The 27,024-nt window shown below is 40.8% G+C and overlaps 1 protein-coding gene across 2 annotated transcripts; it reads right to left on the bottom strand.

Moving 5' to 3' along the window:
- Window positions 1-178: 178 nt before the first annotated feature.
- LOC137295903 (uncharacterized) lies at window positions 179-22,933 on the bottom strand. 2 transcript variants are annotated; one of them, XM_067827477.1, is made up of 12 exons: window positions 22,549-22,933; window positions 9,827-9,878; window positions 8,636-8,758; window positions 7,698-7,774; window positions 5,400-5,516; window positions 5,023-5,271; window positions 4,575-4,637; window positions 4,167-4,242; window positions 3,298-3,453; window positions 3,132-3,176; window positions 2,324-2,767; window positions 179-2,096 (listed from the first exon to the last, which is right to left on the bottom strand). In XM_067827477.1, the coding sequence occupies exons 1-12, from the start codon at window positions 22,720-22,722 to the stop codon at window positions 1,492-1,494; spliced, it is 2,181 nt and encodes a 726-aa protein (XP_067683578.1). In that variant the 5' UTR covers window positions 22,723-22,933; the 3' UTR covers window positions 179-1,491. The 2 variants fall into 2 exon arrangements, with proteins under 2 accessions (XP_067683578.1, XP_067683579.1); XM_067827478.1 differs by having other exon boundaries at window positions 22,554-22,678.
- Window positions 22,934-27,024: the final 4,091 nt, after the last annotated feature.

The raw sequence follows: 27,024 nt of genomic DNA, 5'->3' as shown, positions 1-27,024 counted from the left end.
ACACCACACCACTCCCACACCACTTGACCACACCCCACGGAACACAAAATGCAACAAAATAACGTAACATTCTAGAGTACGTGACCTAACAAGCCAGGCACTGCTGCAATGTACTTGAGCTCATGGCAAGAGCAGTCACGCTCACGACTAAAACAAAGAAACCAACACCAACGTCCTCTTTTATCAGACATATATTATGAAGCTATAACGCATAAAATAACCTATAAAACAACACATTTATCCAGTTCCCCTAAGTCAACCAGTGACCGCTGTGACGTGTGAGCAATGCACGAGAATGAGAAAGGGGTTTACGGACATACATAGAATGGGCAAGAAGGCAATGTGTATTCATTTACACGAGAAATTGTATTTACACATGATGCATTAAATGGACAAAATCTCTTCATGCAAACACTTATGTAGAAACAACATGAAAATGTCAGTCTGCAGTAACAAGACATTAAAGGCATATTACGATATCGTCACTACATGCTTTCCCTTTCAAAAACCTATTCCACTGACTAAAGGGATTCTTATGATGAATGCTAACCAGAAGACAATAAATTCGGCCAGAGAATTTCGTTTGTTAAATTCTCAACAGTAGATGTGGTCAAACTGAAATGCGTAATTATAATAATGCAAGAAGAAGCAGAAGAAGCATTTTTCGCATTGATAAAATGTTCGCATTAATTTCATGATCTACAATAGCGTAATTCGGGCTAGGCAATGCAGAGGTACTGTAGGATCCAGCATGCGGTTGATACTTTTATGTATTTATAACCTGTCCAGTCACAAGTTAGTTGAATAATGTGTGGCTTTAAATTTCGACTCACCAATCACTCATATGAGTAGACAGAAGTTAGACATCACTTGCAGGTACTTCGAGCTATCCCTTGTTCGATTACTATACATTTGGAATTCATATCGGTATCGGCCAAGCTCTTACTTGAAGTCAAACACAACGGTGTTTGATGCCATGTGTTATTGTGGATGCTTGTGTTTGGTTGTTTGATTGTTTGATTGTTGAGTGACTCCGCACTTAGCGATATTCCAGCTATATGGCGGCAGTCTGTGAATACTCGAGACTGGACCAGACAGGCCAGTGATCAACATCACGAGCATCTACGCAAATGGGATAGGATTATATGTGACAATCCAGTCGGCGATTCTGACCACCCGATCCCGCTAGTCGCCTCTAAGACAAGTATGGGTTTATTGTGGAAGGGATTGGGTGAGGTTGATGAGGTAAAGGGAGTTGTACGGGTCGGAGAGTTTCACACCCGCAACAACGAATATAATGAACGTTACACCAATAAATGCAGCTAGTGCTTGGTTTAAGGAACAGTCCACGTTCCACTGCCAGCAGCGAAATTGTTAAAACCTTTCATTTACAAGCCATCCTTCCGCTGCTACTCCCTTCAGCTTACCCCAGCAAAACACTAACTATACACTTGCTTAGAAATTGTCAGCAAACGATTCCACAGAACTGTGTCATGGAGTCTCAACCATTGCGGCTGCCATCTGTTGAATATTCCTCAAGAAGAGTTCACAATGTGTACTAGCACAAGCACCATCGACGAGGGTCTGATTAGATGACATTCTACACAAGAACAAACGCAGCGCATGTGATTGGCACCTCTCCTCCTGGGCAGCACCTGTCTTTGCTTCCACTAAGCAGTATCTCATGTCGCGATTCAGTTCAGGGTACATGTCAGTGATTCTGTCTAGAGACAATGATCCATAGCCTAACGTTACAAGAGCTGTCTTTCCAACGAAATTCCCCTTTGACAGTTGTTTGAGACACAAAGGAGCACAAATATCTATACCTTCTATAGTTCCACTCGCTTCTTCTCTTTCGTAACAGTCAACGAGACTGCATACCTTGTCTGAACTAACAATGAGTGTGAGGTCAGCTTTACATATTTGCTTCATTGTCCATTCCTGTGGACCAATTTCCTTAATGACATTTCTGTCGACATCATATGGATCGATGACACTCTTGCCTACCATTCGCAGAAGTTCACCAAGTTCATGGCATGCGTTTCTATGGAACCGATGATCAGATCCAGAAATGAGTAAAATGTTTTTTATTTCATCTGTGAAAAAAATAAATTGTTATAATTCAATGAAAGTGTTTTTCATAAACTAATCTACTATCATTTTACAAAATACAAAATTACTTCCACCATATGATACATTTCTATAATTACCAAGAGTTGAAATTTATAATTAAGAAGGTGTTTCCGTAGTTGTTCACAAAACATAAATGATATTGCATTTTAGAAGACAAAACTCGCAGATATATGCGCTTTCATATACAAACCTCTTCTGTATTTAGAGAGCTGTTTCACCTCCTCCTGGAGGCCAGTCATCTCAGGGCTGGTAAGACTGCATCTTATATCCATCTTTTGCAAGAAATCAGACAAGCTCAAACCAACTGATTGTTCTGAGTGGTTATTTCTCCATGTGAAACTTGGGTGATCCATATTGTGTGGCACGTGAACCACCAGTGGGGATTCCATCTCTGGTCGTGTATAGTCCAACTGCAGCGTGACTGATCTGTTGCTGTAGTTTCCTAGCTTCGAGTGGCCATCCTGGGCATGTATGTCGTGTAGAAGGACAACTATCTGGATGTCATTCATGGAAGGCCTGTCCTGATTTGTGTTGGCATCGTTGTTAGACCCGGGCAGTGCTCGTCTCAAGGATTCAGCTATTGCCTTTACTGCCTTTTCCTTGGACCCTTTGACAATTGTATATGTCGGGTTTCCTGTAAACGACAAGGGGTTGGTTAAACAACAGAGCTGAAGATCCGGGTTAGAATGGAAACTCGTTTCCTTTCATGTATTCTGTTAGGCAACAAGTAATCATACATTTTTAAGCACTTTCGGGTTAGAATTGGCCTTCAACAGCCCGTGCTTGTCGTAAGAGGCGACAGAAAGGATCGGTAATCAGGCTCGAGGACTTCGTTGACATATGTCGAATGGGTGGATCGATGTCAATAATGTTGATCACGGGATTATCTAGTCCAGACTTGATTTATTACCGACCACAGCCATATAGCTGGAATTGTTTTGATTACGGCCTTATACAACCAACCAACCAATTTGAAACCAACCGGGAATCTGTCCTACCTGTAAGTGGTTCTGTCTCAGGATCTGTCACTGGAGCCTGTCGACCTGAAGTGAGATTATCGCCTTTATCACCTCAGTAAACTATTCGTATCGTAGTGGTTCAACGGTACTATTGACAGTTTACTATAGATTACAACAAAATGTAAGTATGAGAGAAAGACGTTACCATAGCCAAGCATCCGTTTGATAAGACATGCCACGCCTAGTGAAAGACACCCAATGAAGGCGAATGCTCCAACCAAAACCACCACAAGCGTGATTGAGGGATACCTTGAAACTTCATCAGGCTGGGTGATCGCTCGGAACACCTCATTCTCAGGGACTGAAATAATAACACTTCTCCCATTTTAGGTGAAATAATTTGTTTGGGTAACAGGCGTACGAATATGAAACCATTCTTTCAAATGACATAAACCTTGAAGTAATTACCAAATACATTTCATTGTGTAAACAAATTTACAGAACATGTATACAGAGAGATATTTTACTACAGCGGCATCAGTACTTCCATATATATCTACAATAATGACACACCTGCTCCTTCATGAGGTGAATGCTGGGTCAGTAGAGAGAGTGGATATATACTGTATATATAGTCATGTATACTGAAATACTAGTAAGGTAATAACTCATCTTGCATCACACTTTTGTTAGTGTTTGTTTCCAGTCGTAAAATGACAATCGCATACTTGCAAATTACATGCCATACACCAATCATCTTTCAAAAGCGACTACATTCCAAATACCTATGGTTGTAAGGAAGTGCAAATGGTGATGCACTCAAAACATTCAAAATATCATATCCACATTGATTGACTCCGATAAATCTCCTAAATATTTATAATCATAAATTTAAAAAACGAAGATCCCCTACTTTATTTAAGAGTATATTCATATCCGTTCATCCTCATGCCTTACAAAAAATTCACAGTGTAAAGTTTTCTAGTGAAATGTTGTAAATGTAAGTACTGAAGATGTTGTAATTAAATTTGTAAGATTTTTCTATCTTGTACCAAATCAAGGAACAATACCAACCAGTATAGGGTTGATATGGCATCTGAAGAGCAGCGCTCTTGACGTACACGGGTGACTCGCATCCCAAAGCACCAACCTGTTTCACAGAACAAAGGAGAGAACTCGTCATTTACCGATTATATAAAAACTTTGCAAATCTGTTTCTTAGCTCCTTAGTTAAACATGTTCATTAATTAGTTATGTGGATTAGAAATAGCGTATATATACTGAGTGAAATTTGGGTTTTTTGCAATAATCAGTGGGTGTGAAATTGGACATTACGCATTGCATCCCAGTGGGGAATCGAACAACACGGGTTTTCAGACTCTCTAACCACTAATACTCCCATTGTCCCTTTTGACTAGTGAGCATTTGCATATGTTTACAAACGTATTTTTCACACGTCATATATACAATTTTCATAATTACCCAAGCTTCGTATTCTCCAGGCTCCTTGATAGTAAACTTTTGACTGTGAAGACAGTTCCTCGACTGTGGCATAACAGAACAACATATATTTTGCGTAAGTCATCATTGCATCATACACATGTTGCTCAACCTCCACAATTTAATTAGTTTTGTGAATCTCATTCGGCTTTAAGCAATAACCAGGTCCGAAAACCTACACCTATTTTACATGGCACTCAGCAATATTCCAGATGTATGGAAGCGTATATAAAGATCACTGGGCCCGTTCGTAACCCTAGAAATACGTAGCCAGTGTGTTAAAAATGGGCTGAAGAAGTTCGTTGGGCTAAGAACGATTCAAGAATAGCTAGTCAGGTTCCTGAACGATGTTCATACATATTGTTTGAGTTGTGTTTCGGAATCAATGGCAGATTATTAATCTCCTAGTAAGCTATTCAAAACTCACTACCTTGTACGTAGGGAACGTGGCCATGTCACTGGTTGTATGCGAGCCCTTCTGTCCGATCATGACAACTATTTCACTGGACGTATTGCATGGATTCCACACGACGTCTACCTCCATGGATCTGTTCTCGATTGGATTCAACTGCACCCAGCCTGGAGACCAGCAGTCTAGCTTCCCCTGGTGTGGGTCCTCCACAGACCAACAATCGCATGTCTTACCAGGTTCATGGAACGCTTCGACGCCTGGCATTGGCTAAGAAATAAATACATCACGATGTATTACACTCAGCAAAGAGATCATCGACAGCCTCAAGATGCAATGACTTTGAAGGTTAGAATTGTTACACAGATACCTGGATTACATGTCGATGAGCAGCCTACCTTGTTTACTGCAACTGGGTTAGCATCCTCGTCGACCAGGAGAAACCTCCTGTTAGTCACATCCATGGTGTCTGCATCCGTGCATCGAAGCCTCAATCTCTTATGCCTGTAACTTTTCTGAATAACAAAAGACATCAGAGAGTTCATCTGACTGTGTACCATAATGTACAGGTGTATGTTGGCTTCATATATTGTTTTCTGAATGTAGAGGCATTGGAGACGAAAATGCACTTATTGTCATTACTCCATGTCATTTGTACACGTTGAGAAATATGTCTCTGCCATGTACATATACAAGGATAAAATAGATATCACAAATCTGACAGCTGTATGTTAACAGCTGAGGGAGAAACTGAGACATTTTACTAAAGCTATATTTATTGACTGACGATGTGAATGCAACTGTCATTGAAGATGAAGTACACTTATTAATTGATGTTGTGCGTACAAGTGAGTTGAGAAACAGGTTCTGTACAAGCAGTATATGTAATGGAAACATCTTTGCAAAAATATATATCAGAATCTACAGCACAGTATACTTTCTAACTGTACACAAACCAAACAGTTGTATGCGAGAAGCTAAGGGAGACAACTTAATCATTATACAAACGTTTCAGTTACTTTTGGTGATGGGGCATCAAATATCCACAGAAATCCTGATGATATATGTGTATACATTTGTTATACTTGACTCTGTATACGCATGTTATCTGGGCTGGAGGCCTTGGACACTGAATAAAAATCCTGAATCTTGAATATGTATGTTGGCTGGTTCTTATATGGTATTATATGACAATGTAAACTTAGGATAGTAATATAGTAATACAGAGGTGGTATAACGGGTCGAATTATGTATTGCACCCTAGATTCCGTTTTGAACCCCCATCGCTTTTATTTTCGTTAAAATATAGTTGTCACAGAACACAGAACACAGAACGTCATACTAGTGCAACTGTATGTTTTGTACTGAACTTGAGTGAGTGGGTGAGAATAGTTTTACGCCGCACTCAGCAATATTCCAGTAGTCTGGACCAGATAATCCAATGATCAACAGCTTGAGCATCGACCTGCCGAAGTGGGAACCGTTGACATGAGTCAACCACGTCAGCGAGCCTGATCGCCCAATCCAGTTAGTCGCCTCTTACGACAATCATAGTCGCTTTTTGGCAAGTATGGGTTGCTGGAGGCCTACTCTACCCCGGACCTTCACCGGTGGTATTGAACTTGAAGATGTCACAGGAGCAGAGAAGCAACTCGTTCTTCGAACTCTTCTCGTTCAATACAAAATATCCAAATACACAAATATGACGTTTATAGATCTGATACAAGAGCCTCTAAAATGATTCATTTTCATTCAGTCGCCTTCTACATAATGGATGTCCACAAAGCTCGCAACAGCGACCGTGACGTGATTTTTCGAGTCGGTCACTCGGCTGGTCCTGTTCATTGATTTGTCATCCAGTCTGTGGATTGTACTGACCGCTACACTTTGAGGTGATTTGAAAGGGTCATCCTTTGCAGGTGTTGTGCTCATGTCTTCAGGATAGGTTTTCGTGTGAAGACGAACTGACGTTTCTCCACGTTGTTTGTTTCCCAAGGTTACAGTCACCCTTTTATTAAACATGTCTTGAACCTTCCATGACATTAAATAAGTGTCACTACAAAATCTTTTACTACCATAATATTACTGCTACAGGTTAAAAACTTCAGTCAACAAATGTACATACGCGTTTATCTTACCTCACACATGAACGTCGCCTTCTGACTGACTATTCTATTATTTTCAAAGTACCCCGCTTACAGGTGATGTATCATTTTCAGTGTACACCTGTGGGAATTCCGAACTCTTCTGGTGCTTCATGGTAGTACCTCGAATACCATTGAATCACGCATCAAGCACGGAAATTACCGATATTTTGCGATTGAAAAGCGATGGAAGTGAGATAACTCTAAATCTTATACCTGAAGTCGTCTGCAAAATGGCGATTCGCCTCGCATATTCAACAGAAGTGCTTCAAACAGTTCAAAATTAAAATTCAGGTGTTCGGTAAGATGAATACGTTACGCACTGGTCCCTCGAGGTCCATGGGCCTATGTACCCACGAGGTTTGTTTATGTTCCAAACCTCGAGGGTACATGATCGAGCCCATGGCCCCCCGCGACCAGTGAACAACTTAAAATGTGTATAGGAGCGGTGGCACCTTGTGGCATTTAGGCATGTCAACATACATGAATAATGTTTATGAAGCTAAAATTACTGTAAGACATCACATTGTATAAAGAACGATATATGCTTACTGAATTGATTGTGATGTTATAACAGATTCCAGAATCATTCGCCACCAAAGGTATGAATAGTAACGAATTCCGGGACCCTGCAAAAAGAAAACTCGCCATTAACGTCAATGTATTTCTGATTCTGTAGGATAGATTATTAGTTAATGCTCACTCCTAACGTGTGAGTGAGTGAGTTTAGTTTCACTCCGCACTTAGCAGTATTCCAACAATATTTCGGCGGTTTGTCAATAATTGAGTCTGGACAAGAAAACCCAGTGATCAACGGCATGAGCATCGATCTGCGTAAATGACAATCGATGACATGTGTCACCCGATCCCGATAGTCGCCTCTTGTGACAAGCATAGTCAGCTGTTGTCAAGCATGGGTTTCTAAAAACCTATTCTACCCCGGATCATCATTGGGCCACTCCGGACGAAGGCACACTCACTCCTGGTGAACATTCATTTACTTCCACTTAACTCACACTTCCTGAAATATCATCCATCCCTGCTGAACTCTTTGAGATGGGAACTTTCACTACTTCACGTTGAGGGGCGGTGGGTAGCCAATTGGTTAAAGTGTTCGTTCGTCACGCCGAAGACCCGAGTTCGATTCCCCACATGGGTACAATATGTGAATTCCATTTCTCATTGTCATTCACCCATTCTTGTTGCATACTACAGCACCTCTGCCTAACGCTCCCATACTCGTACACCCGTATTGAATCACCCCCCTCACTCATCTGGGGTGATGGGTTAGCCTAGTGGTTAAAGCGTTCCCGACGAAGACTCGGGTTCGATTCCCATCATGGGCACAACATGTGAAGCCAATTTCTGGGGTCCCCCGCTGTGATATCTCTAAAAGTGGCCTATGACTACACTCACTCACTCACTCACTCACTCACTCACTCACTCACTCATCTCACCTCAGACAATAGCCTAGACAAACGGCTACTCACGCGATACTAGTTTCTTTTTCCACTTGATTATCAACATATTCCTTTGGGGATCTTCAGTCAAACCCAGGTGAGATGGCATCGTTGTACCCCTCACTCTCGACTTCAGTGCCAAAGATCTGCATACTGAAGGGAACAAAAAACAACACAACTTAATCTATCTGACTGAGATTTGTAAACGGGCTGAGATTTGAAAAGTTTAATAGGAAAATGACAGAGATAATTGCCGAACAGTATTTGCTTCATACATCCCTGACTGTGCTTGGTTCCCTGCAAATCCTACTCAAAGAAAAACAAACTCTAGAAGAATGATGTAATGGTGCAGTGGATAGCGGGTCTGGCGGAGAACGAATGAGGTATCGGTAAGAGTTTCAATGCCGAAATCCCGCCTTATGAAGTTACGTTTATCAAATGATATCCGTTTCTCTCCGTCCCGTGGCTCGGCATACAGGGGGTAAACACGACTTGTAGCCATGAAGTCACCCGATTTATGTCCACTAGTGTTGGGAATTGGATGAAATCTCACAACTGATGATTGCTTCATCACCAACGAACAATCATCGAAAGAAATAGGTTAACGGCGGTTTTGAAATTTCCCTATTTCATTTAGTTATTGCAGATAATTATAACAGGATGCAGCTTGGTACTAGTGATATATCATGAAAATATACTTCCTGGAGTCTTCATGAAATATTCACTCATGACTCGCAGTCATGACAGTTATTTAGAATGAAACGTTTCCAGGCCCAGACAGCTTCAAAGATATGTTCCATAGTCATATGTTCCAAAGACTAAATCAGTAGTTCCAAAATCGTTTGTGTTCGATTATGGGAAATGTTATCAACTGCTTGGTCGTTTGGTCACTGCGTCCAGTCTTCGATTATTTCAATTGAGGGAACCACCAGCAATGTCCACTGCGGTATGGTACTTGGGACTTGCATTGTATAACCGGCATTAGTCGGAACAAGTACAATCGGGAAAATGGGCACAAAATTTACATTTAAAACTAGTTTTCAACTTTTGTTTAGTTTTGTACAAATTTGTTATTAGAATATGAACAAAGTCACCGAAATCGTCACTGTCCTGATTAGGAATTCTATAACGTCTTTGGATACGACGAAAAATACAATTTACGAGACATGAATTTTCCATATTTTCTCGTGGCCTTAAATTTAACAGTAAACGCGTACATACCTTCACCATAAACTGGCGATACACTGCCTTCGCTCCTGCGGCAGGTTTTTCGCTGAAAAACAAAGTCATCAGAATGACAGATACTTGCACGAAAAGGATATCACAAATACAGATCATGTATTAGCACTGGACTCTCACTCATCTGGGGTGGTGGGGTAGCCTAGTGGTTAAAGCGTTCGCTCGTCACATCGAAGATCCGGGTTCGATTCATCATGCTTGAAGCAGGAAAAAACTAAACTCACTCATTAACTGACATATAATCACATGACCTGCAGTTTGATTGTTAGGCACCAAGGTTTCGTTACCATGACGACACGTTACAACGCCGTCGTGTTTCGACCAACTAATACTTCAGTCATATTGACTTACAAGTAGTCTATTAACCTAATAAATCTGCTTAAATAAAAATGAGGACAAGAGTCGGTCAACAGTATTCCTCGACTCATTTCCTAAATAAATATTAAATATCAGTTAAATATTCGTAGTCTTTCTGTTTCGTCAGATAATCGATAATCTGTTTTTGATGTTATGTATTTACATTCTATATTAGCCTCATGGAGTATTAAATGACTTCCCACCTAGAAACAAAACATGACTCATAACGGTAATGTTAAACTCTTTCGAATCAGATCATTCGGACTAATACTATCACAACACGCAAGCCTGGCGTATATTGCTTCTTATCCATTAATCAGTTATTAATATACAATGTAGAATTTAGAATACCAGACTGCTTCTTGAATCGGTATGGCCAAATAAAAACATGTTCGGTTCTCGAATACACCTCTTGAAAATTAAGGATATTTTTAAAAACTTTCTTTGCATTTTGGCATTTATTTCAGAAATAAAGTAAAACACTTTTACCACTTTGTAATTGTTTATCAAATCAGACTTGCCGCCATCATGTCGACTTTCTCTATCGGAATGACGACTGTCCGTAGGTGCCGGTAAAAAACAATGGTATCTGAAAGCTTTTGTTGTTCATACGGCTCAAAATCATAGGGTTGGCACCAGAATTCAAGGGTCGGTCGGGCAATCGGAGCCACACTATATTTCAGACCTAACGTTGATGCTTGTTGGTGACAGTCACATGGATTACAGTGGCGGTGGGGTAGCCATGTAGTTAAAGCGTTCGCTCGTCACGCCGAAGACCCAGGTTCGATTCTCCTCATGTGTAGAGAAGTTATCGCTGGAATATTGCTAAATGAGGACTAAAGTCATTCACTCACTTGGATTACAACCAATACCTATCGACAATCCAGTGATCAACAACATGAGCATCGACCTGTGCAACTGAGAACCGATGATATGTGTCAACCACGTCATCGTGCCTGACCAGCCGATCCCGTTAGTATCCTTTTCTGACAGGCATGAGTTACTGAAGATGAACTCTTACACGGAACTTCACGTAATTACTGTACGTTTTCATGGATAAAAATGACAATTGAACGATACATACAATATACCTGCAGGGAAGTACAGACATGTGGGCGTCCTTCTAAACAGTGGCTTGGTTCGTTCGTTGGGACGTTTGTTTGTTTGTTTGTTTGTTTGTTTGTTTGTTTGCGCTGCATCAAGCAGTATCCAAACTATATGAAATCTGTCTACAAGTTTCCAGCCTGGACCAGAATACCCAGTGATCATAATCATCGATCTACGTGTACATCAACATCAGCGAGCCTATCTGTCCGATCCTGTTAGACGCTTGTTCAGATAGAAAGGGGTTGTTTAACAGCTAGTCTGACACGTATCTTCTCAGTACGTTCAAAGTATTATGCGCGATAAACGGGTGTGTCGGTATATACTGAGGCGAATTATTCCAGACACAAAGGACCATCCCTTTGATGAAAGTGTAACAGGGCATACCTGCGCAGATGACTTTTCACTTCAGTAGGTTAGAAAAGAGCTCTCTTTGTTTATTCAGACATTCTCACAAACTATTCAAACTAATGTGGTTTAACCATAATTATTTCTGATATATTTTTCAGGAACGTGATCGACAAACACGCAAAAAGTTCATAATAATTCCTCTCCAGACAAAATAACATTTATGCGACTTGCATTTCATATCATGCTTACAACAGTAGATATACAGCAAAAGTACTTACAGTTCTGCAAAGAGCCAGATGAAAACTTTAAACTGATAAACTCTTCTTAAAGTGGAAATAAAGTTATGTGCTGATTTGATAATATCTTGGTTTATAGATCTTGGTAATTCGATGTTACCATGCAGAGCTAACTTATACTCTTCAAAAAAGTAAGGCATAATGAGCTTTCAATTTGGATCATGCGAAGTGTAAACGTTAACGAACGTTTCAAGGACACACATCTTATGAACGCACCACCATTTCCCTCTATTGCCACCCCTAAACACAACGCATGATATGCACATGCACAACGCAGTAGCCCCATACACGTGCAATTCTTGAATTTGAGGGTTTTTTTCAAGAAGGTCGAGAAATCACTTAGAACATTAATTTTGACATTCATCTTGTATCACACTTTCGTTAGTGTTTGTTTCCAGTCGTTTGTTTTAAAATGACAATCGTATACTTGCAAATTACATGACATACACCAATCATCTTTCAAAAGCGACTACATTCCAAATACCTATGGTTGTAAGGAAGTGCAAATGGTGATACACTCAAAACATTCAGTAATATCATATCAACATTGATTGACTCCGATAAATCTCCTAAATATTTTTAATCGTAAATATAAAAAAAACGAGGATCCCCTACTTTTTAAGAGTATATATCCATGTGTGAAAGAAAATGAATCGTTTCCTGTAGCATCATGTTTGGGACATATGTAAAAATAATGAAGGGTATCCTCGGAGGCAGCATCCCAAGTACACTCTTCAAAAAGGGAAACGCAAAACCCATATATCAGTGAACATTTGGTGTTATTCTCTACCATCACGTCGCCTGAGGAGGTACTGGGATTCATAGCTAAACCATATGCGCCTCCAGTTTGCCAGGTTCCATGGCAGCACCATGTTACACAATCTCAAATCGGTCTTTGTAACTCCTTCAACAATATATTATTGGTGAAAGTTTATAAAGTACAGAATTTATATGTGCAGTCCAGTTTGCGTCCTTTTGAAACCAGAGTCATAAATGTTTGTGCTCGGAATAAAAATTATTTATTGCTCAAATAATCTTGGACTAGTTAAAATCACTTCACTGATATCACGAATTGAGCATATCTTGAAATTCGTATCACTATCAATACCAAATCAATGTATCTCACCTTGATACAAATGTCGCAATGTGACCAATTGAATATTTCCTCAAATCCTCCAAAAATATTCTAATGATACCATCTCAAAACATGTATCTCAATTTAATACAAGTTCACGAATCTCACCAACTGAGCATTTTGTTGAAACAAGTTATGGCTCATCTGGACTAAGTGTTATCAAAACACTAACCCCAGTCAGCTAAATCCCACTCTGACTACGTGAGAGACCAGTTTTGACAGAATCTGGCGGTGCGGTAATGTCACCTCGCTCCAGGCTGCATGGTGTAAACAGGGGCCCTCATAAAATGAAAGTCAATATAGGGGTGGCAGGGACATGTGAGCTGGGTAAGCAGAATGACACAGCTTGCTGGAGACGTGTGCATGCGTTTTTGTCATTTCTACTACACACTGACATTTTACTTATTCTATTAAGAATTTTACAGTATACAGATAGAGTAGCTGAAACATCCTAGTTTCCAGGGCACCGTGAGAATTCACTGGAGCGAAGTAAAGACACATACGTTGTGCAACGAAATCTTAGTCATGAGCACACAATGTCTAACTAGGGAAACGTAAACAGAAGACATTGTCTAACCGGAGCAACGTGAGTAGAACACATTGCACATCTAGAGCAGAGTAAAGAGAAATATTGTACAACTAGAGGAACCTAAAGAGAACATATTGTACAACTGGAGGAACGTTAAAAGAACATGTTGTACAGCCAGAGCAACGCAAATAGAACACATTGTACAACTTGGTGTCATGAAAGGAACACATGGTACAAGTAGAGCAAAGTAAAAACAACACGTACACAGAAAGCAGCGTAAAGACACAACATGTACCTGATGGTGGACCCGCCACTGTACCCACCCCTGTACCCACCACTGGACCCGCCACTGTACCCACCACTGGACCCACCCCTGGACCTGCAAACCTCATTCGAAACCTAATCTTGACCCACCTCTGAATCTACCTCTGGGTCCCTCCTAGACCCGCTAATAAACACACCGCAGAACTCACCCGCGGACTCCCCAAGTGAGAGTATGTGCACAGCCGAGAAAAAACACGGACAACGTTTGTACGACAGAGAAGTCGGTAATATCGGCGCGAATCAATGACATGGACCCAGAACGCATGAGTGACAAAATACAAGGGCGGCCACCCTACAGAGAAACAATAAGGAGAAAATGGCACCAGCGCTCCTTTTACCAGAAGGATCTTCGCCCAGCTGTCACCCACCTGGATGTATCAGGCAGACTGTCAATCCAAAGACTAAACTGAGACACACTTTCATACTTTGTGGCGCAAAACAAGTTTGGGGTAATTGCTAAACGAGATGCAGGTGTCAGATAGCAATATATTCGGGTACAGGGTAATAACAATACGTATATTTACACTGCCCCATTCATGAGGTGAATGCTCATAGCGCTAACAGTCAAAGCACGCACATTATTACCCCGGAAAACACAAGCTGCCTCTTAGGCGCTAGAAGGTTATGGTTACATGACATATCCCGACCCGTGAAGGTCCCCGGGGTAGAATAGGCCTTCAACAACCCATGTTTGCCATAAAAGGCGACTATGCTTGTCGTAAGAGACGACTAACGGGATCGAGTGGTCAGGCTTGCTGACTTGGTTGACACATGTCATCGGTTCTGCAGATCGATGCTCATGTTGTTGATCTGGTCCAGACTCGATTCATTACAGACCGCCGCAATATAGTTGAAATAGTACTGAGTGCGGCGTAAATATAACCTCACTCACATGACACATCCCACCGGGTACCCATTGTCTGCTGGGTGAACAAAGGCAATTGTGAACAAACTCACTTGCCCAAGGTGAGACCACATGTCTCATGTTCTTCGTTGTGGAGCAAAAGAAAAACTGCCGGTGAGCCCATCCGAACACTGTCCGCGCCCATCGTTTCTTCACTGATTGTGACCTGAGCTTTATGCACAGGACATACGCCACCAAAATCAGGGTATCCTAGATACTCAATATCCTCGTGTTGACAAAAGGACGGGTTTCAGATACACCACATTGCTACACGTCCCCCTTGTTTCTGTCTCGTTTCCTTCCTTCCCAAGGATGTTGTTTTGGGTGTAACCACGACAATATATCAGCTTGCAATAAAGAAGCTGTCTATCCCTAAAAAGTGTTCCTCATCAGTATATCACCTGTGCAATAAAAATGCATATAGCTTGACCAAAGTCCAATATGGATGATAGCGTACTTTCTGTAACTAATTACACCTTTTGTTGCAGACATTTTTATTTTCATTTGTACCACTCTAATGAGCGCAGGACGTGTACGCAACGCGTGAGGCTCATCGAAACGCACCCTCTCCTTCAACTGCAGCAGACGGCATGATATCCTGGAATGACAAGAACCACCGACTGGCGTACAGGTATATTTAGAGCCATCATTGACGTGTAAATCTGTCCCAAATATTTGACCTTTATTATGACAAGACATGCAGGTTTAGCGTTGCTCTCGTAATTACATTACTCCGCGAAGTATCAGGCATGGAAGTTTGATTGATTATTCGCAAACACGATTGTTTCAGAGAATGTTATTGTGTCCTCATCAGCAATCCGCTTGTATCGAACTACGGATTACTTGATCTGTGGAATTGTTTTAGATTACGTTAATGTATACCACGCAACAATCTGCTTGCATCGAACTACGGGTTACTCGATTTATTGTTGCTGTTTATGTTAAGGTATCCTCAGCAACAATCCGCTAGTATCGAACGATGGCTAACTCGATATCATTTCAGATTATAAGCTTGTATCACTTAACGGTGTATGACTTTAGATTATGTAAATGCATCCCCAGCAACAATCGAACAAGGGGTAACTCGATGTATTTGGAAAACTATTGACTTCGAGTTGCGGGGTATAATATATTATCATGACTGCAGAACGCCACTGCGTGTACGACATCCATGTTCAGTATTCCTGGGGAAACAACGTTTAGTCTCACCTACTTCATGTTGTAATGCAAGCAGGGTATTCATACTGACACGCTGGCGAGGTGAACCTGCGTAAATGTTGACTATTGTGAATCGGAGACGTCACATTGTGAGGTTGGGGGTAATATATCATCCATAGAGACGTGGACTGCAAATAGACACCAAATGCCTGAGTTGCGATGATTAAAAGCTACCATAGTGGGCATGTCGATTCAGGTTACCTGGACGGGTCGGCTGGGGTAGGGCTGCACAGAGCTGGAGCTGGATGGATGGCATCAGTATAAGGACCTATAAATCCATTTCAGTTTGTGTTTGAGGAAAACTCATGCAAACACAGAAATAGAATAGAATTCAATTATTCGATTTTTTCAGATGAACAAAAAACATTTCAGGATATACAAAAGTATCGGGGTAAATTACCAGCCAACATGTAAAATCCTAGTGTGGGAGGTATGCAGTGGGGAGTTTTGGTTCACTTGTGTGCTGAGTTGACCCTCAAGAGTGGTGTAGGACTTTGACCAGTGAGAAATGGGAGGAATCCGTTGCCGCGATATCAAACATTAATAAGGTCGAGGCTCTGAACGATACAGATTGTGAAAAAACACGTGAAATAGGTCACAAAATGCCTGTTTCTAGTCCAGATTTAATGTTGCATTTTATCAAAGATATCCAAGACTACGAACCCATATGTACCTCTGTCTCAGGGAGGATGATGAATTCGTCGCCTCTTACGACAAGCATAGTCGCCTTTTATGGCAAGCATGGGTTGCTGAAGGCCTATTCTACCCCGTGTCCTTCACGGGTCAGCTTCATTTTGAATATGTAGTTGTCTGTGGTTTGTGACGTGTGATGTCAACAAGCAGTAATAGTTGCTGAAAGCCTATTCTACTTCAGACCTTTACAGGTCGATCTGTGTATGAAAGGGCACACTTGGAGACAGAGGGTTTGAGTGAGATAACCGTATAAGCGTGGCCAAAAAACATGTAATGATAGAAGGCCTATCGTCTGCGCGTATCATTACCTTGAAATTAAAAAAAACAACATGGAAAATGTATGGCCGCTAGTCAGTCGAGGCAGAAAGTCGGGAAGGTGTAAAGGTAGCGTGTCAGGCTAGTACAACATTACACTGAATACAGTAGCAGGCTGGCTAGTCTCGAAACGTTCACAGCCCTACGAACTTCTTAAGCCCATTCTTAACACATTGGCTACGATCAAAGTTAAGAATTCTTAGGGCTACGAACGTTTCGAGTATAAAGGCCCTGGTGCGCCTGGGCGCTCTTCTGACTCCATTCGTTTTATGCAATGCCGCGTAATAAAGCCATATTGATATCAGACTATGTGATCTATTCATTTCTGAATGCTGGTTGTTTTTCTCATTTCCGGGAAAATGAAAAGATTGATAACATGAAAGAAACGTGGTAGAAAACGTGTTTTGAAAGGTATTTTCAATACACGCTTCCCTATCATGAGACGTGAATTGACTCCAGTGTGCCTGCCGATATCAAGATTGGCTAGATATCTTACATTTCAGCGATTCAGGAGACGTCATGCGTGACACACAGCCAGCCCTTGACGTGTTGAGGGTGTTTTTTTGGTTTTAACAGAACTAAGTGTAGTGGTTCCTTTAAGTTCATTACAATATTAGTTTGGTTGTATTTTTTTCATCGTTTAAGTGTACCAACCAGCACAAGATCAAGGTGTCATGCGAAGGTATCATGGCACAAATAAACGCTAACGTCCGTATTTTCTACTGATAGATGTAGTTCACAGATGGGAAGGTGGGGTTGCCAAGTGGTTAAAGCATTTGTTCGTCACACCAAAGTCCCGGGTTCGATTCCCCAGATGTGTACACATATAAGATGTGAAGAGCAAATCTGGTGTTCCCCGAAGCTGTATTGCTGAGATATTGCTAAAAGGGTCGTAAAACTAAAATCTCCTTCACACACATGCACCAAGTCGTTATATGGTCATTGTCAATGGCAGTATCAACAGCTCGCTGTCGTCTACGTGACCAGCGCCACCATTGCATCGTCGACGAGTGGTATTTGACGCCTCATATCAGTGCCTCAGCTGTGTATCATGCCAGTCTATAAACCGATAGCTTGTACCAGACAATACAATTATTGCTGTGAAGTAAAATCGTTATAGGTAAATGAATTACAAGGATCAACCAAGCAAGTTTGTCCGTCCCCCTTACTGAAATCTACTGAAAAATAGTCCAAAGTGGAGAACTGTGTATTATTCGGATGAATTATTTATCAATCCTTGATGGCCTCATCTTTTATATTAAATTTTACTTGTTATTTGATGACTATATGTATGTTGTTTTGCGTGCACATGAGTGCGTACGCGCGTGTGTTTGAAATACTTTCGCTCTGTGTGTGTGTGTGTGTGTGTGTGTGTGTGTGTGTGTGTGTGTGTGTGTGTGTGAATAACTTAATCTTCGCCTACAACCAAGTCAGCAAGCCTGATCATCGGAAACGTGTTGGATTGTTGAAGGTAGCGCAGGTACACTGTCCTTGATAACGACACGCACGCTTCACATCTATATACAAGCTGTACGATGAGTCACACGAATCTAGTTCAGTGAAATTCAGTGACACTAGCCTAGGCACGGGGGAATATTAACCACTTCCCCGTTGAAGACACTACAGTGCAATATTCTTACGGCAACATTACACTAGTGTAATGTCACTAGACGTCATAGTGTAATGTCACTAGACGTCATAGTTTAATGTCACTAGACGTCATAATGGTTACCGTTGTGACGTCACAATGCTAAACTTTGCTCGACTCGGGTACAGTTGATATAATTTTTGTTTCTAGAGTAATAAACAGAATACTAAACTCGCTTTCGTGGAGTACCATTTTTATTAAACACGTGAAGGATTTAGCATCAAACTCGCTTTCGCTCGTTCGACACCAAATCATTAAGTCGTTTAATAAAATTGGTATTGCACGGTATGTCGTTTAAAATCTTCTATGTATTACCCAGTCGATGAAAATATCACTGTTTAATAAATCTACAATGTTATTACTCACAATAACATCGCGTGGCGCCATAATGGTTGACTGTTATGGTGTCACAATGTTAATAACTCTGTCACAAAGGTATGAGACCTTGCTTGAGCCACGGAAAGCCGAGAGTAACCACACTGTAAGCAGCGTAAAACTACACAAAATTACTCGTAGGGCGTAAAGAGCAAAAACAGATATAACGGTCCCTACGCCTAAGATACGACCACATGTGTCAATGAAACGAACAACCATGTCATGCCCTACTAGCGACTCCCTTCACAATTAATGAAAATCAGACACCCATCACAATTAATGAAAATTACACAGGAGTACCCCTGCCCTATGACGATGGCCCGAAAACAATCTGATGTTGCACTGCAGTGATAACTTGACATTTCTTTATCGCGTTATCTGTGACTCAAGATGCACCCTTGTGAACTTGATGATACCGTATCAGGTTTTTATACAGCCCTTACTAAGATATTAAAATTTACTTCAAATTATTCTTGGCTTTTTACGTCGCACTCAGCCATAACGCTAAGTGGTGGTTAATAATCAAGCCTGAACCAGACCTTCCAGTGATCACCAGCCTGAAAATCGATCAACTCAACTGGGATAGGATGACATGTGTCACCCAAGTCAACAAGTCTGATAACCCTATCCTTTTAGCTGCTTCTTACGACAAATATGGGTTGCTAAAGATCAGTTAGTGTTCATCCTAGTGTACACGGGCCATAACATTTATCACCTAGAACCTCTTTCTACAAACAATAAGGAATCCCAGGAAATTGTGGAAAGAGTGATAACACTAAGCTCCTGGTTGGTATCCGTCTCAGACATTGTTCCACTTGTATTGGGAACGTCTGTATCAGTGAATGACGATCCCCAAGAAATCCCCAATGCAAATGCGTGCGTAACTAACTATGCATTCCAAAGCATTCACCAACTGTTCATCCTAAACAGCTTACTCCAACCAACTTATCCATAAACAGATGTCGGTGAAATAGGGTGTCATTTGTAACACAATACAGAAAACGGCATGACAAGAAAGCCGAACAAAAGCTTCCACGCTCTGTTTCCTACGTCAATAACACACCGTCTCTCATCGCAGTGTTGGGTCACATACGTCTCCTTGTCATGAAGGGGAGGTGTGGTGAAACGTTCGCTCGTCACAATGAAGACCCGTTCGTCATGTTTGATTCTCCGCACGGGTACAAAGTTCAACCCATTGTTGTTCCCCGACGTGATATTGCTGAAATATTGCTAAAAGCGGCGCAAAACTAGATTCATTCACTCACTCGCAGTCATTATGAAATAGGTTTAGTTGATGTTTTGCATAAAGGTCTTTTACAAGTGTGTAAGATACAGGGTAATGTTTTGGACATTGCAATACACATGTAACAACGTAAAACTATAAATAATTTAGAAACTAACTTACTGGATAACAACTGCTATGTTATCCAGTTCGTTCTATACTGTACCTCTCAACTTCTAAAATGCTAACTCACAGGAATGTAAAACATGTTGTAGTGGGGAGTACACTTCCTCAGTAAACAACAGATTCCAGTACGTTTGTTGGGTTGAGTCCCATCAGAGATTCGAACCCAATATTTGAAACAATTTGGATGCAGGATTCCAGCTATATAACTTGCACGACTCCAGGACGTCTGTAATACATTTGCATTCTTAACTGATAACCCGTAAATGTGACGTTCACGAAGCTGCATAGCAACATCGTATTCTCGAACAACGCTGGGCACTACATATACTGAGGCGAAAAATAGGGGATCACAGGAACGCACAAGTGTCCCATTTCTCCAGCTTTTTTACGAGCTGTGCGATACTAAGCTTGTGAAGAAATCAGAAAAAATAAAAATGCTTTCATGTGATCTCTTATTTTTTTCCCTCGGTATATAATTATATAATTATATTTTGAAGACTGGTGGTAAGTATAATGGGGTCATGTGAAACAGATACAGTAAACCGCTTTTATTATGAACTGTCTGATATCTTGCACTGTTTGGTGACAATGGGACTTCCTGGTTCTATTCGAAATAGGTATATTGGTTCCCAATTGCTAAGATCGATGCTCATGCTGTTGACCACTGGATTGTCTAGTCTAGACTCGACTATTTACAGACCGCCGCCATACAGTTGGAATATTGCTGAGTGCGGCGTAAAACGAACTGCTGTTATAAATAACGAACTAAAGCTAAGTACTGTTTCCCCTGAGTTCGTAACAACCGTAGATAACTGTAGGCCCTTATTACATAAATGAATCCTTGTCTAAATGGTATGCTATTTTTCAGAAAATACCTGATAAAGTGACGCCCTTGAATGGTGTTGTAAAGAAAGGGCATAGTTTCGGAGCGGTACAAAGTCAATAGAGTGGATTTGATTTTACGCCACATGAAATATTTGAGCAATATCACCACAGGAGACATCAGAAACACAATCTGCCCATTGTCGGAAATGAACCTGATCTTCGACAAGACGAGCAAACATCTTAACCAGTAGCCTACTCCGCCACCGCTCGCATTGAATGGAAATAAGTCCATATTTATATACCCCTTGCAAATCTCGGATATTTCACCTGCTGACAAATGTTTTGATTACCAGCAAGGGAGGACCTTCATCCATGTAAATCTATTATGTGTACAAACTATTTTTTCGCCGATGAATCAACTACTATGAAATAGGCGAGGGGAGTTATGGTCTAACCCCGCGTTACCGAATTTACAACTATTTAACGACTATGTGGGAGAGAGCCCAATAACGATATAGCTATTAGTTATAGCGCCAAGTGTACATTATAGCGACAGAACTCTGTTCATAGTTACAAGCGACCTACTGGATACGGCCTAATCATCAACATGTGCTTATGAATCACGAAAAAAAAGACAAAATGTGTTTGCGACAAGAATAACGTATCCTGCCCCCTGCGGTTTCACGTCACAAACACATGCAATTGTTCGCCTAGAAAAACATCCACAAAACATTAGATGCAAAATAGTGAACTGAATAGGACATCAGTTTATCGCTGGAGTGTTAAATATGCGAAGTCTGAGGTAGAAGAATTAAAAATATTTTCTTTTTCCTTAGTTCTTGAAATTCCCAATTCGTAAGTCATGTGATCTCTTGAAAGTTTAAGAATCCAACACGAATTCGAATCGTTCTCTAAATGACATCCAGATGAGTAAGGATCGTTATCACGGCACACGTTAACCGTTAACATCAGCTCGGGTTGTTAACGCATATATCAACCGGTCTTGTCACACACACACTGTAGTTTTAAGACAAAATAGTAATGACTGACACATGTACTTCAGCTGAAATCCACATAAAATATATAGGACATAATGCGAGTTGACAGACAGTCACACCTTATAACAGCCGTCTTTATATTCTACCCCTTGAAAAAAAATGGTGAACGTCACGACCACATGTTTGACATTCCGATCTCGAGAAGAGTGTTCAAATGAACCTACCTTACATCTAAGGGTACAATTCGGTTGGGAGGCACCCCCAAGCTCCACCCATAACACGAGGACGATGAGCGTTAGGGGTAGGGCAGCCATTACCCCCAAACCCCTCCGCTTTGACAGGTAGACTCGCGTTAGGGTATCTCTTGGCGCGCTGTCAAATAATCCACACATGCGCATTATCGAGGTTAGAGTTCAGCTGAACCCGGCCCGTCACATGTGTGAGGTATCTCTTGTAATACTCTCAGCTCTTTGGCCATGCTCAGCATGTACATGACAACATAGGTTTTAGCGTACAAATTGCGAAATGACGTATCGCTTTCCTGGAAAACCCGTTCCAGCGAGCGCGGTCGCCATATCTGTGATATCAAATGGGAAGGCCCACGTGATTGTTATTCAGTGAAGGTTATCCGGTGCTTAATAGAGACATTGTATCTAGAATATTACATATCAGTTGTGTTTGAAAAACACACAGATGCTTCTTGTACAAAGAGTATTACGAACAAAAAATTGTTTTTTGTCACACCATTTTTTGTCATTTTATAGGACGTAATTTTTAAAATATTGTCTGTTTATATATATTTTATATATTGTATCATGCACCACCTTTTCAAAATTATTTTATAGGGATGTTTTGTTGTATTATATTTTATTATGCCGAATGCTTTTGTTTTGTTGTTTTGGGTTGTTTTGTTTGTATTTGTATATTCTAGTTGTTGTTTTTGGTTTGTGCATTCTATTCTTTTGGTTTTGAGCGTATTTGTTTTGTTTGCTCTCTTTAGTGTATGTTTTCGTTTCTGTTTTGCATTTGTTTTTATGCCTTCGATTTTTGTTGGTCTTTCTCTCACACGGGTGGTGTGTGGTGTGTGTGTGTGTGGTGTGGTGTGTGTGTGGTGTGCGTGCGTGCGTGCGAGCGGTGCCGAGATGGGGCTGGAATAAGTGGTTGACAGGTTGTGTGATGCGTGATGTCCCAACCCAACCAACAGTTTTCAACAGTTATGCAGGCCATGGATTTTAAAGGAAACATTTACGAATGGTCAGTGGTTATCGTTACTTCTTCGTCTTCGTCTTCTTGTTATTATTTGATACGTTGCAAAACCAGGCACTTGCCTGTACTCGTTTATATTTTATTAGATTTAACGCCTAAAACAATCACGGCATCAACAACACATTTGCTGATAACGTAAACATGGCGACAGGGAATCACGGCAGTATCTGTATAGAACAGTGGCACAGACGATGTCAATTTTAGAAGGGCATTTAGAAGTGGACAGCATAAGAAAAGATTACAAAATGTAACAGCGATGAAACAGAGTATGCATATTACAACGTCATTGAATGCCCAACATATAGTCACCTAGTAATTAAATATTGAAAGCAAGACTGTTTTAAACAACCTTCAGTTACACATTTCTACAATTGTTTTCTACAAATAACGTTAAAGAATTAAGAAACCTAGCGACGTGTGTACAAAGCTTTCCAACAACGAAACTCTTAGTCTGCATAAAAAGTTTATTACTGTTACATCCTCGCTATCTCGATAGCATTACAAAATATCATGTATATGATCAGATGCCATTTGTAATGGCTTGTGTCGATATATGTATCTGCAGTCTATCGTAAGCACCTGTAGATCCCGGGACAATTCGAACGGTAACCTCCCCAAACCCCCACAACCCCCTAACAACAAAGTTTGTGGTCCAGTGCATTGCTAATCTCCTTCCTGTTACCTATTTCATACAATGAACCAGCCAGAATACTTAGAAATTAAGAGAATGATTTTAATGAGCAATAACCGAACTAAGAGTCTGAGAGAATGGTTTGCATGGATGATGGCAACATTTTTATAAAATGTACCAAATGACAGATCGTTTGCTTTTTCTGCAATTCTTTTTTTGGAAATTTTAGATCCCATTATTAACCACATTACTCACATATGTGAAATTTTGGATATGGCTTTGCTAATGATTTCTTGAAAATAAAACGGGACTTTTTCGAACATTGGACATCGAGAATATAGTTAGACTGATTACTGTTTTGGGAGACATTTAACCCTTCTAGCCAGTGGGGCGAACTATGTTTGTTACAAACTACACCAATAGATTCAAATGATGTAATAACTACAATATACTATTTTTCGCATACGAGGCGCGTTTGTAATGATAAATAATCATATCTTGAACAGTTATAAAAACGATTCTTGGAAACGTGCGCGGAAAACAAATCTTTCCATCGTTTACGACTGAGGCTGACTGTTACACAAGCTATCTGGATGCATTTGCTTCAGTGTTGAGTGTTGACTTAACACCCGTGTCATATTGGGTGTGTATACATTGTAACGCTACCCCCTGACCCCAGTACGTGACAAACACAGGCTATATTGTCGAGGTTCATATTAACATGACATTAATACAGAATTTAGTGATGCAGGACACGTTTGCAGTATTGTAGATGGTGAAAGAGAAGATATTTGTATGAGTAAAGGGTGTGGAACAAGTAGGCCTTTGAATATCACGAGCCTGCAATGTGTACACTGCGCAGCGAACAAAGAAAACAGTAGTTGACAAAATTAATGTTTTAGTAGCTTCTTCAGGAAAGCTATCAGCACTGAAAATCAGAAAAAAGAAAAATACACGTTTATGCATACGAATATCAGACCAGTTTGCGTTCTCGTATTATTAGACTTCACATACCCTTCCAGACCTTGCGTTTTGACTCACTAGACATGTTCAGACATATACGTCTCTGTACCTATAGCCGTGCTCTTAATCATAGCTTATTAACAAGGCATCGTGACTGCTACATTACGTGTATTTCTTAAATGCATGGCCTTCAAGTGACATCACGAATACGGAATTCACGGAATTCACGAAGCGACCGTGCGACCAGCAACAGAAGTCTATTATTTTATTGAAAATGTTGCTGCTAGACGCGATTTGTTCCGTGATGCTTGGCTTTGGTATACATGTCTCACATTTCAATTCAAACACAATGTATGTTCTTACAACCATAGGTCTAGTGAGTGAGTTTAGTTTTACGTCACGTTCAGCAATTTGCAAGCAATATCACGGCGGGGACACCAGTTATCATCCTCGATATCTCCAGGGTATACGTTCCGATAAATCTCCACTTTTCCCTGGACGCATCTACGGGTCAGTCCGATAAATGTATTACCTCCCTTGGCTTGTTTTTATCCAATCAGGTGTCTACGCTGGGAAGTTGAGCGAACCAATCACAACTCACTGTCGCTTTTTAAATTAACTAACCGATTAAACTTGGCAAAGCAAACCATGAAGACGTTCTCTGCAAGAGGTAGAGGGGGGTTTTGCATACATTTTAAAAACTTTTCGGACCTATAAATTTGTCTGTATGATTTCCACCAAATCTGAGTCGCACTGCAATGCAAACCTTCGCAGATGCGACCGTTACCTGTGTTGACACTGGCCAGCTCGGTTATAAAGGCGGCCTAGCTGATTGGCAACAGTGAGAATGCGGAGCCAGCAAAGGGAGGTAATAAAATTATCGGGATGACTCGTAGATGCGTCCAGGGTATAGTGGAGACTTATCGGCTTGGCACATCTGCATCCATCGAGAAATGGAACACGGGTCTTCAGCGTGACAAGAGAACGCTCTAACCACTAGGCTGCCCACACAGACCCAGATTAGCGCTGGGTTACAAGGATCACAGCGGTGTTGCATCACCTGTATTTGTGATATCCCATACGTGCATACAGCTGTCACTGTTAAGAAATCTCGGTTATCGACGTGTAGTATTTAACACTATACGATAAACATCGGATACTTGCTGTCGTAAGAGGCGACTAACGGGTCAGGATCGCTGGCTTGGTTGACTCATGTCATCGGTTCCCAAATGCGCAGATCGATACTCATGTTGTTGATAACTGGATTGTCTGGTCCACACCCGATTATTTACAGACGCCCTCACTTGTATAGTTGCACACCGACATAGTTGGGACTTTTGCTTTTGTTGAATATTCACAAAACAATGTAATGATGCTGAAATTAGCAATTGTCAGAAAAAGGTGATAATTATATATATGTACGCCATGGTCTACTGAAAGTTTGAAGTTATGTATAAAAACACGTACGGCTGATTTGTGACTTCTGCTACCTTTGCTTCATATACTGTCTCTATGTTGTAGTTGTTGTCGTCGTACAACGAAGGGATGGTATCAACAGCATGAGCATCGATCTACACAGTTTGGATACGATGAAGTGTGTCAAGCTAAACATCGAGCCTGACCACACGATCCCGTTAGTCGCCTCTTACGACAAGGATGGGTTGCTGAAGACCAATTCTAACCCTGATCTTTACGGCTTTATTTTCTTTTCTTTTTTTTAAAAAAAAAGAAAGAAAGAAAGAAAATAAAGAAAAAGGAAATAATACTATATGGGGATGCCAAGATCGGTGCCAAGATGCCAAGATAATTTCGGGAGCTGTAAAGCTGGTGAGGTGCTGTA

This window comes from Haliotis asinina, chromosome 9 (assembly GCF_037392515.1).
Source record: "Haliotis asinina isolate JCU_RB_2024 chromosome 9, JCU_Hal_asi_v2, whole genome shotgun sequence".
In the NCBI taxonomy this organism is placed as follows: domain Eukaryota; kingdom Metazoa; phylum Mollusca; class Gastropoda; order Lepetellida; family Haliotidae; genus Haliotis; species Haliotis asinina.
Note: the sequence above shows the minus strand (reverse complement) of the source record. Positions and strands in the feature narration are given on the sequence as shown.

Bases quoted from the DNA above. Each gene is read 5' to 3' on its own strand.
- LOC137295903 (XM_067827477.1), bottom strand. From the start codon at position 22,722: ATGCGCATGTGTGGATTATTTGACAGCGCGCCAAGAGATACCCTAACG. The intron at 7,775-8,635 runs GTGAGTAGCCGT...TTCTTTTTGCAG, and splicing joins GAAAAAGAAACTAGTATCGC to GGTCCCGGAATTCGTTACTA. The intron at 4,638-5,022 runs GTAGTGAGTTTT...GTTATGCCACAG, and splicing joins CCACGTTCCCTACGTACAAG to TCGAGGAACTGTCTTCACAG.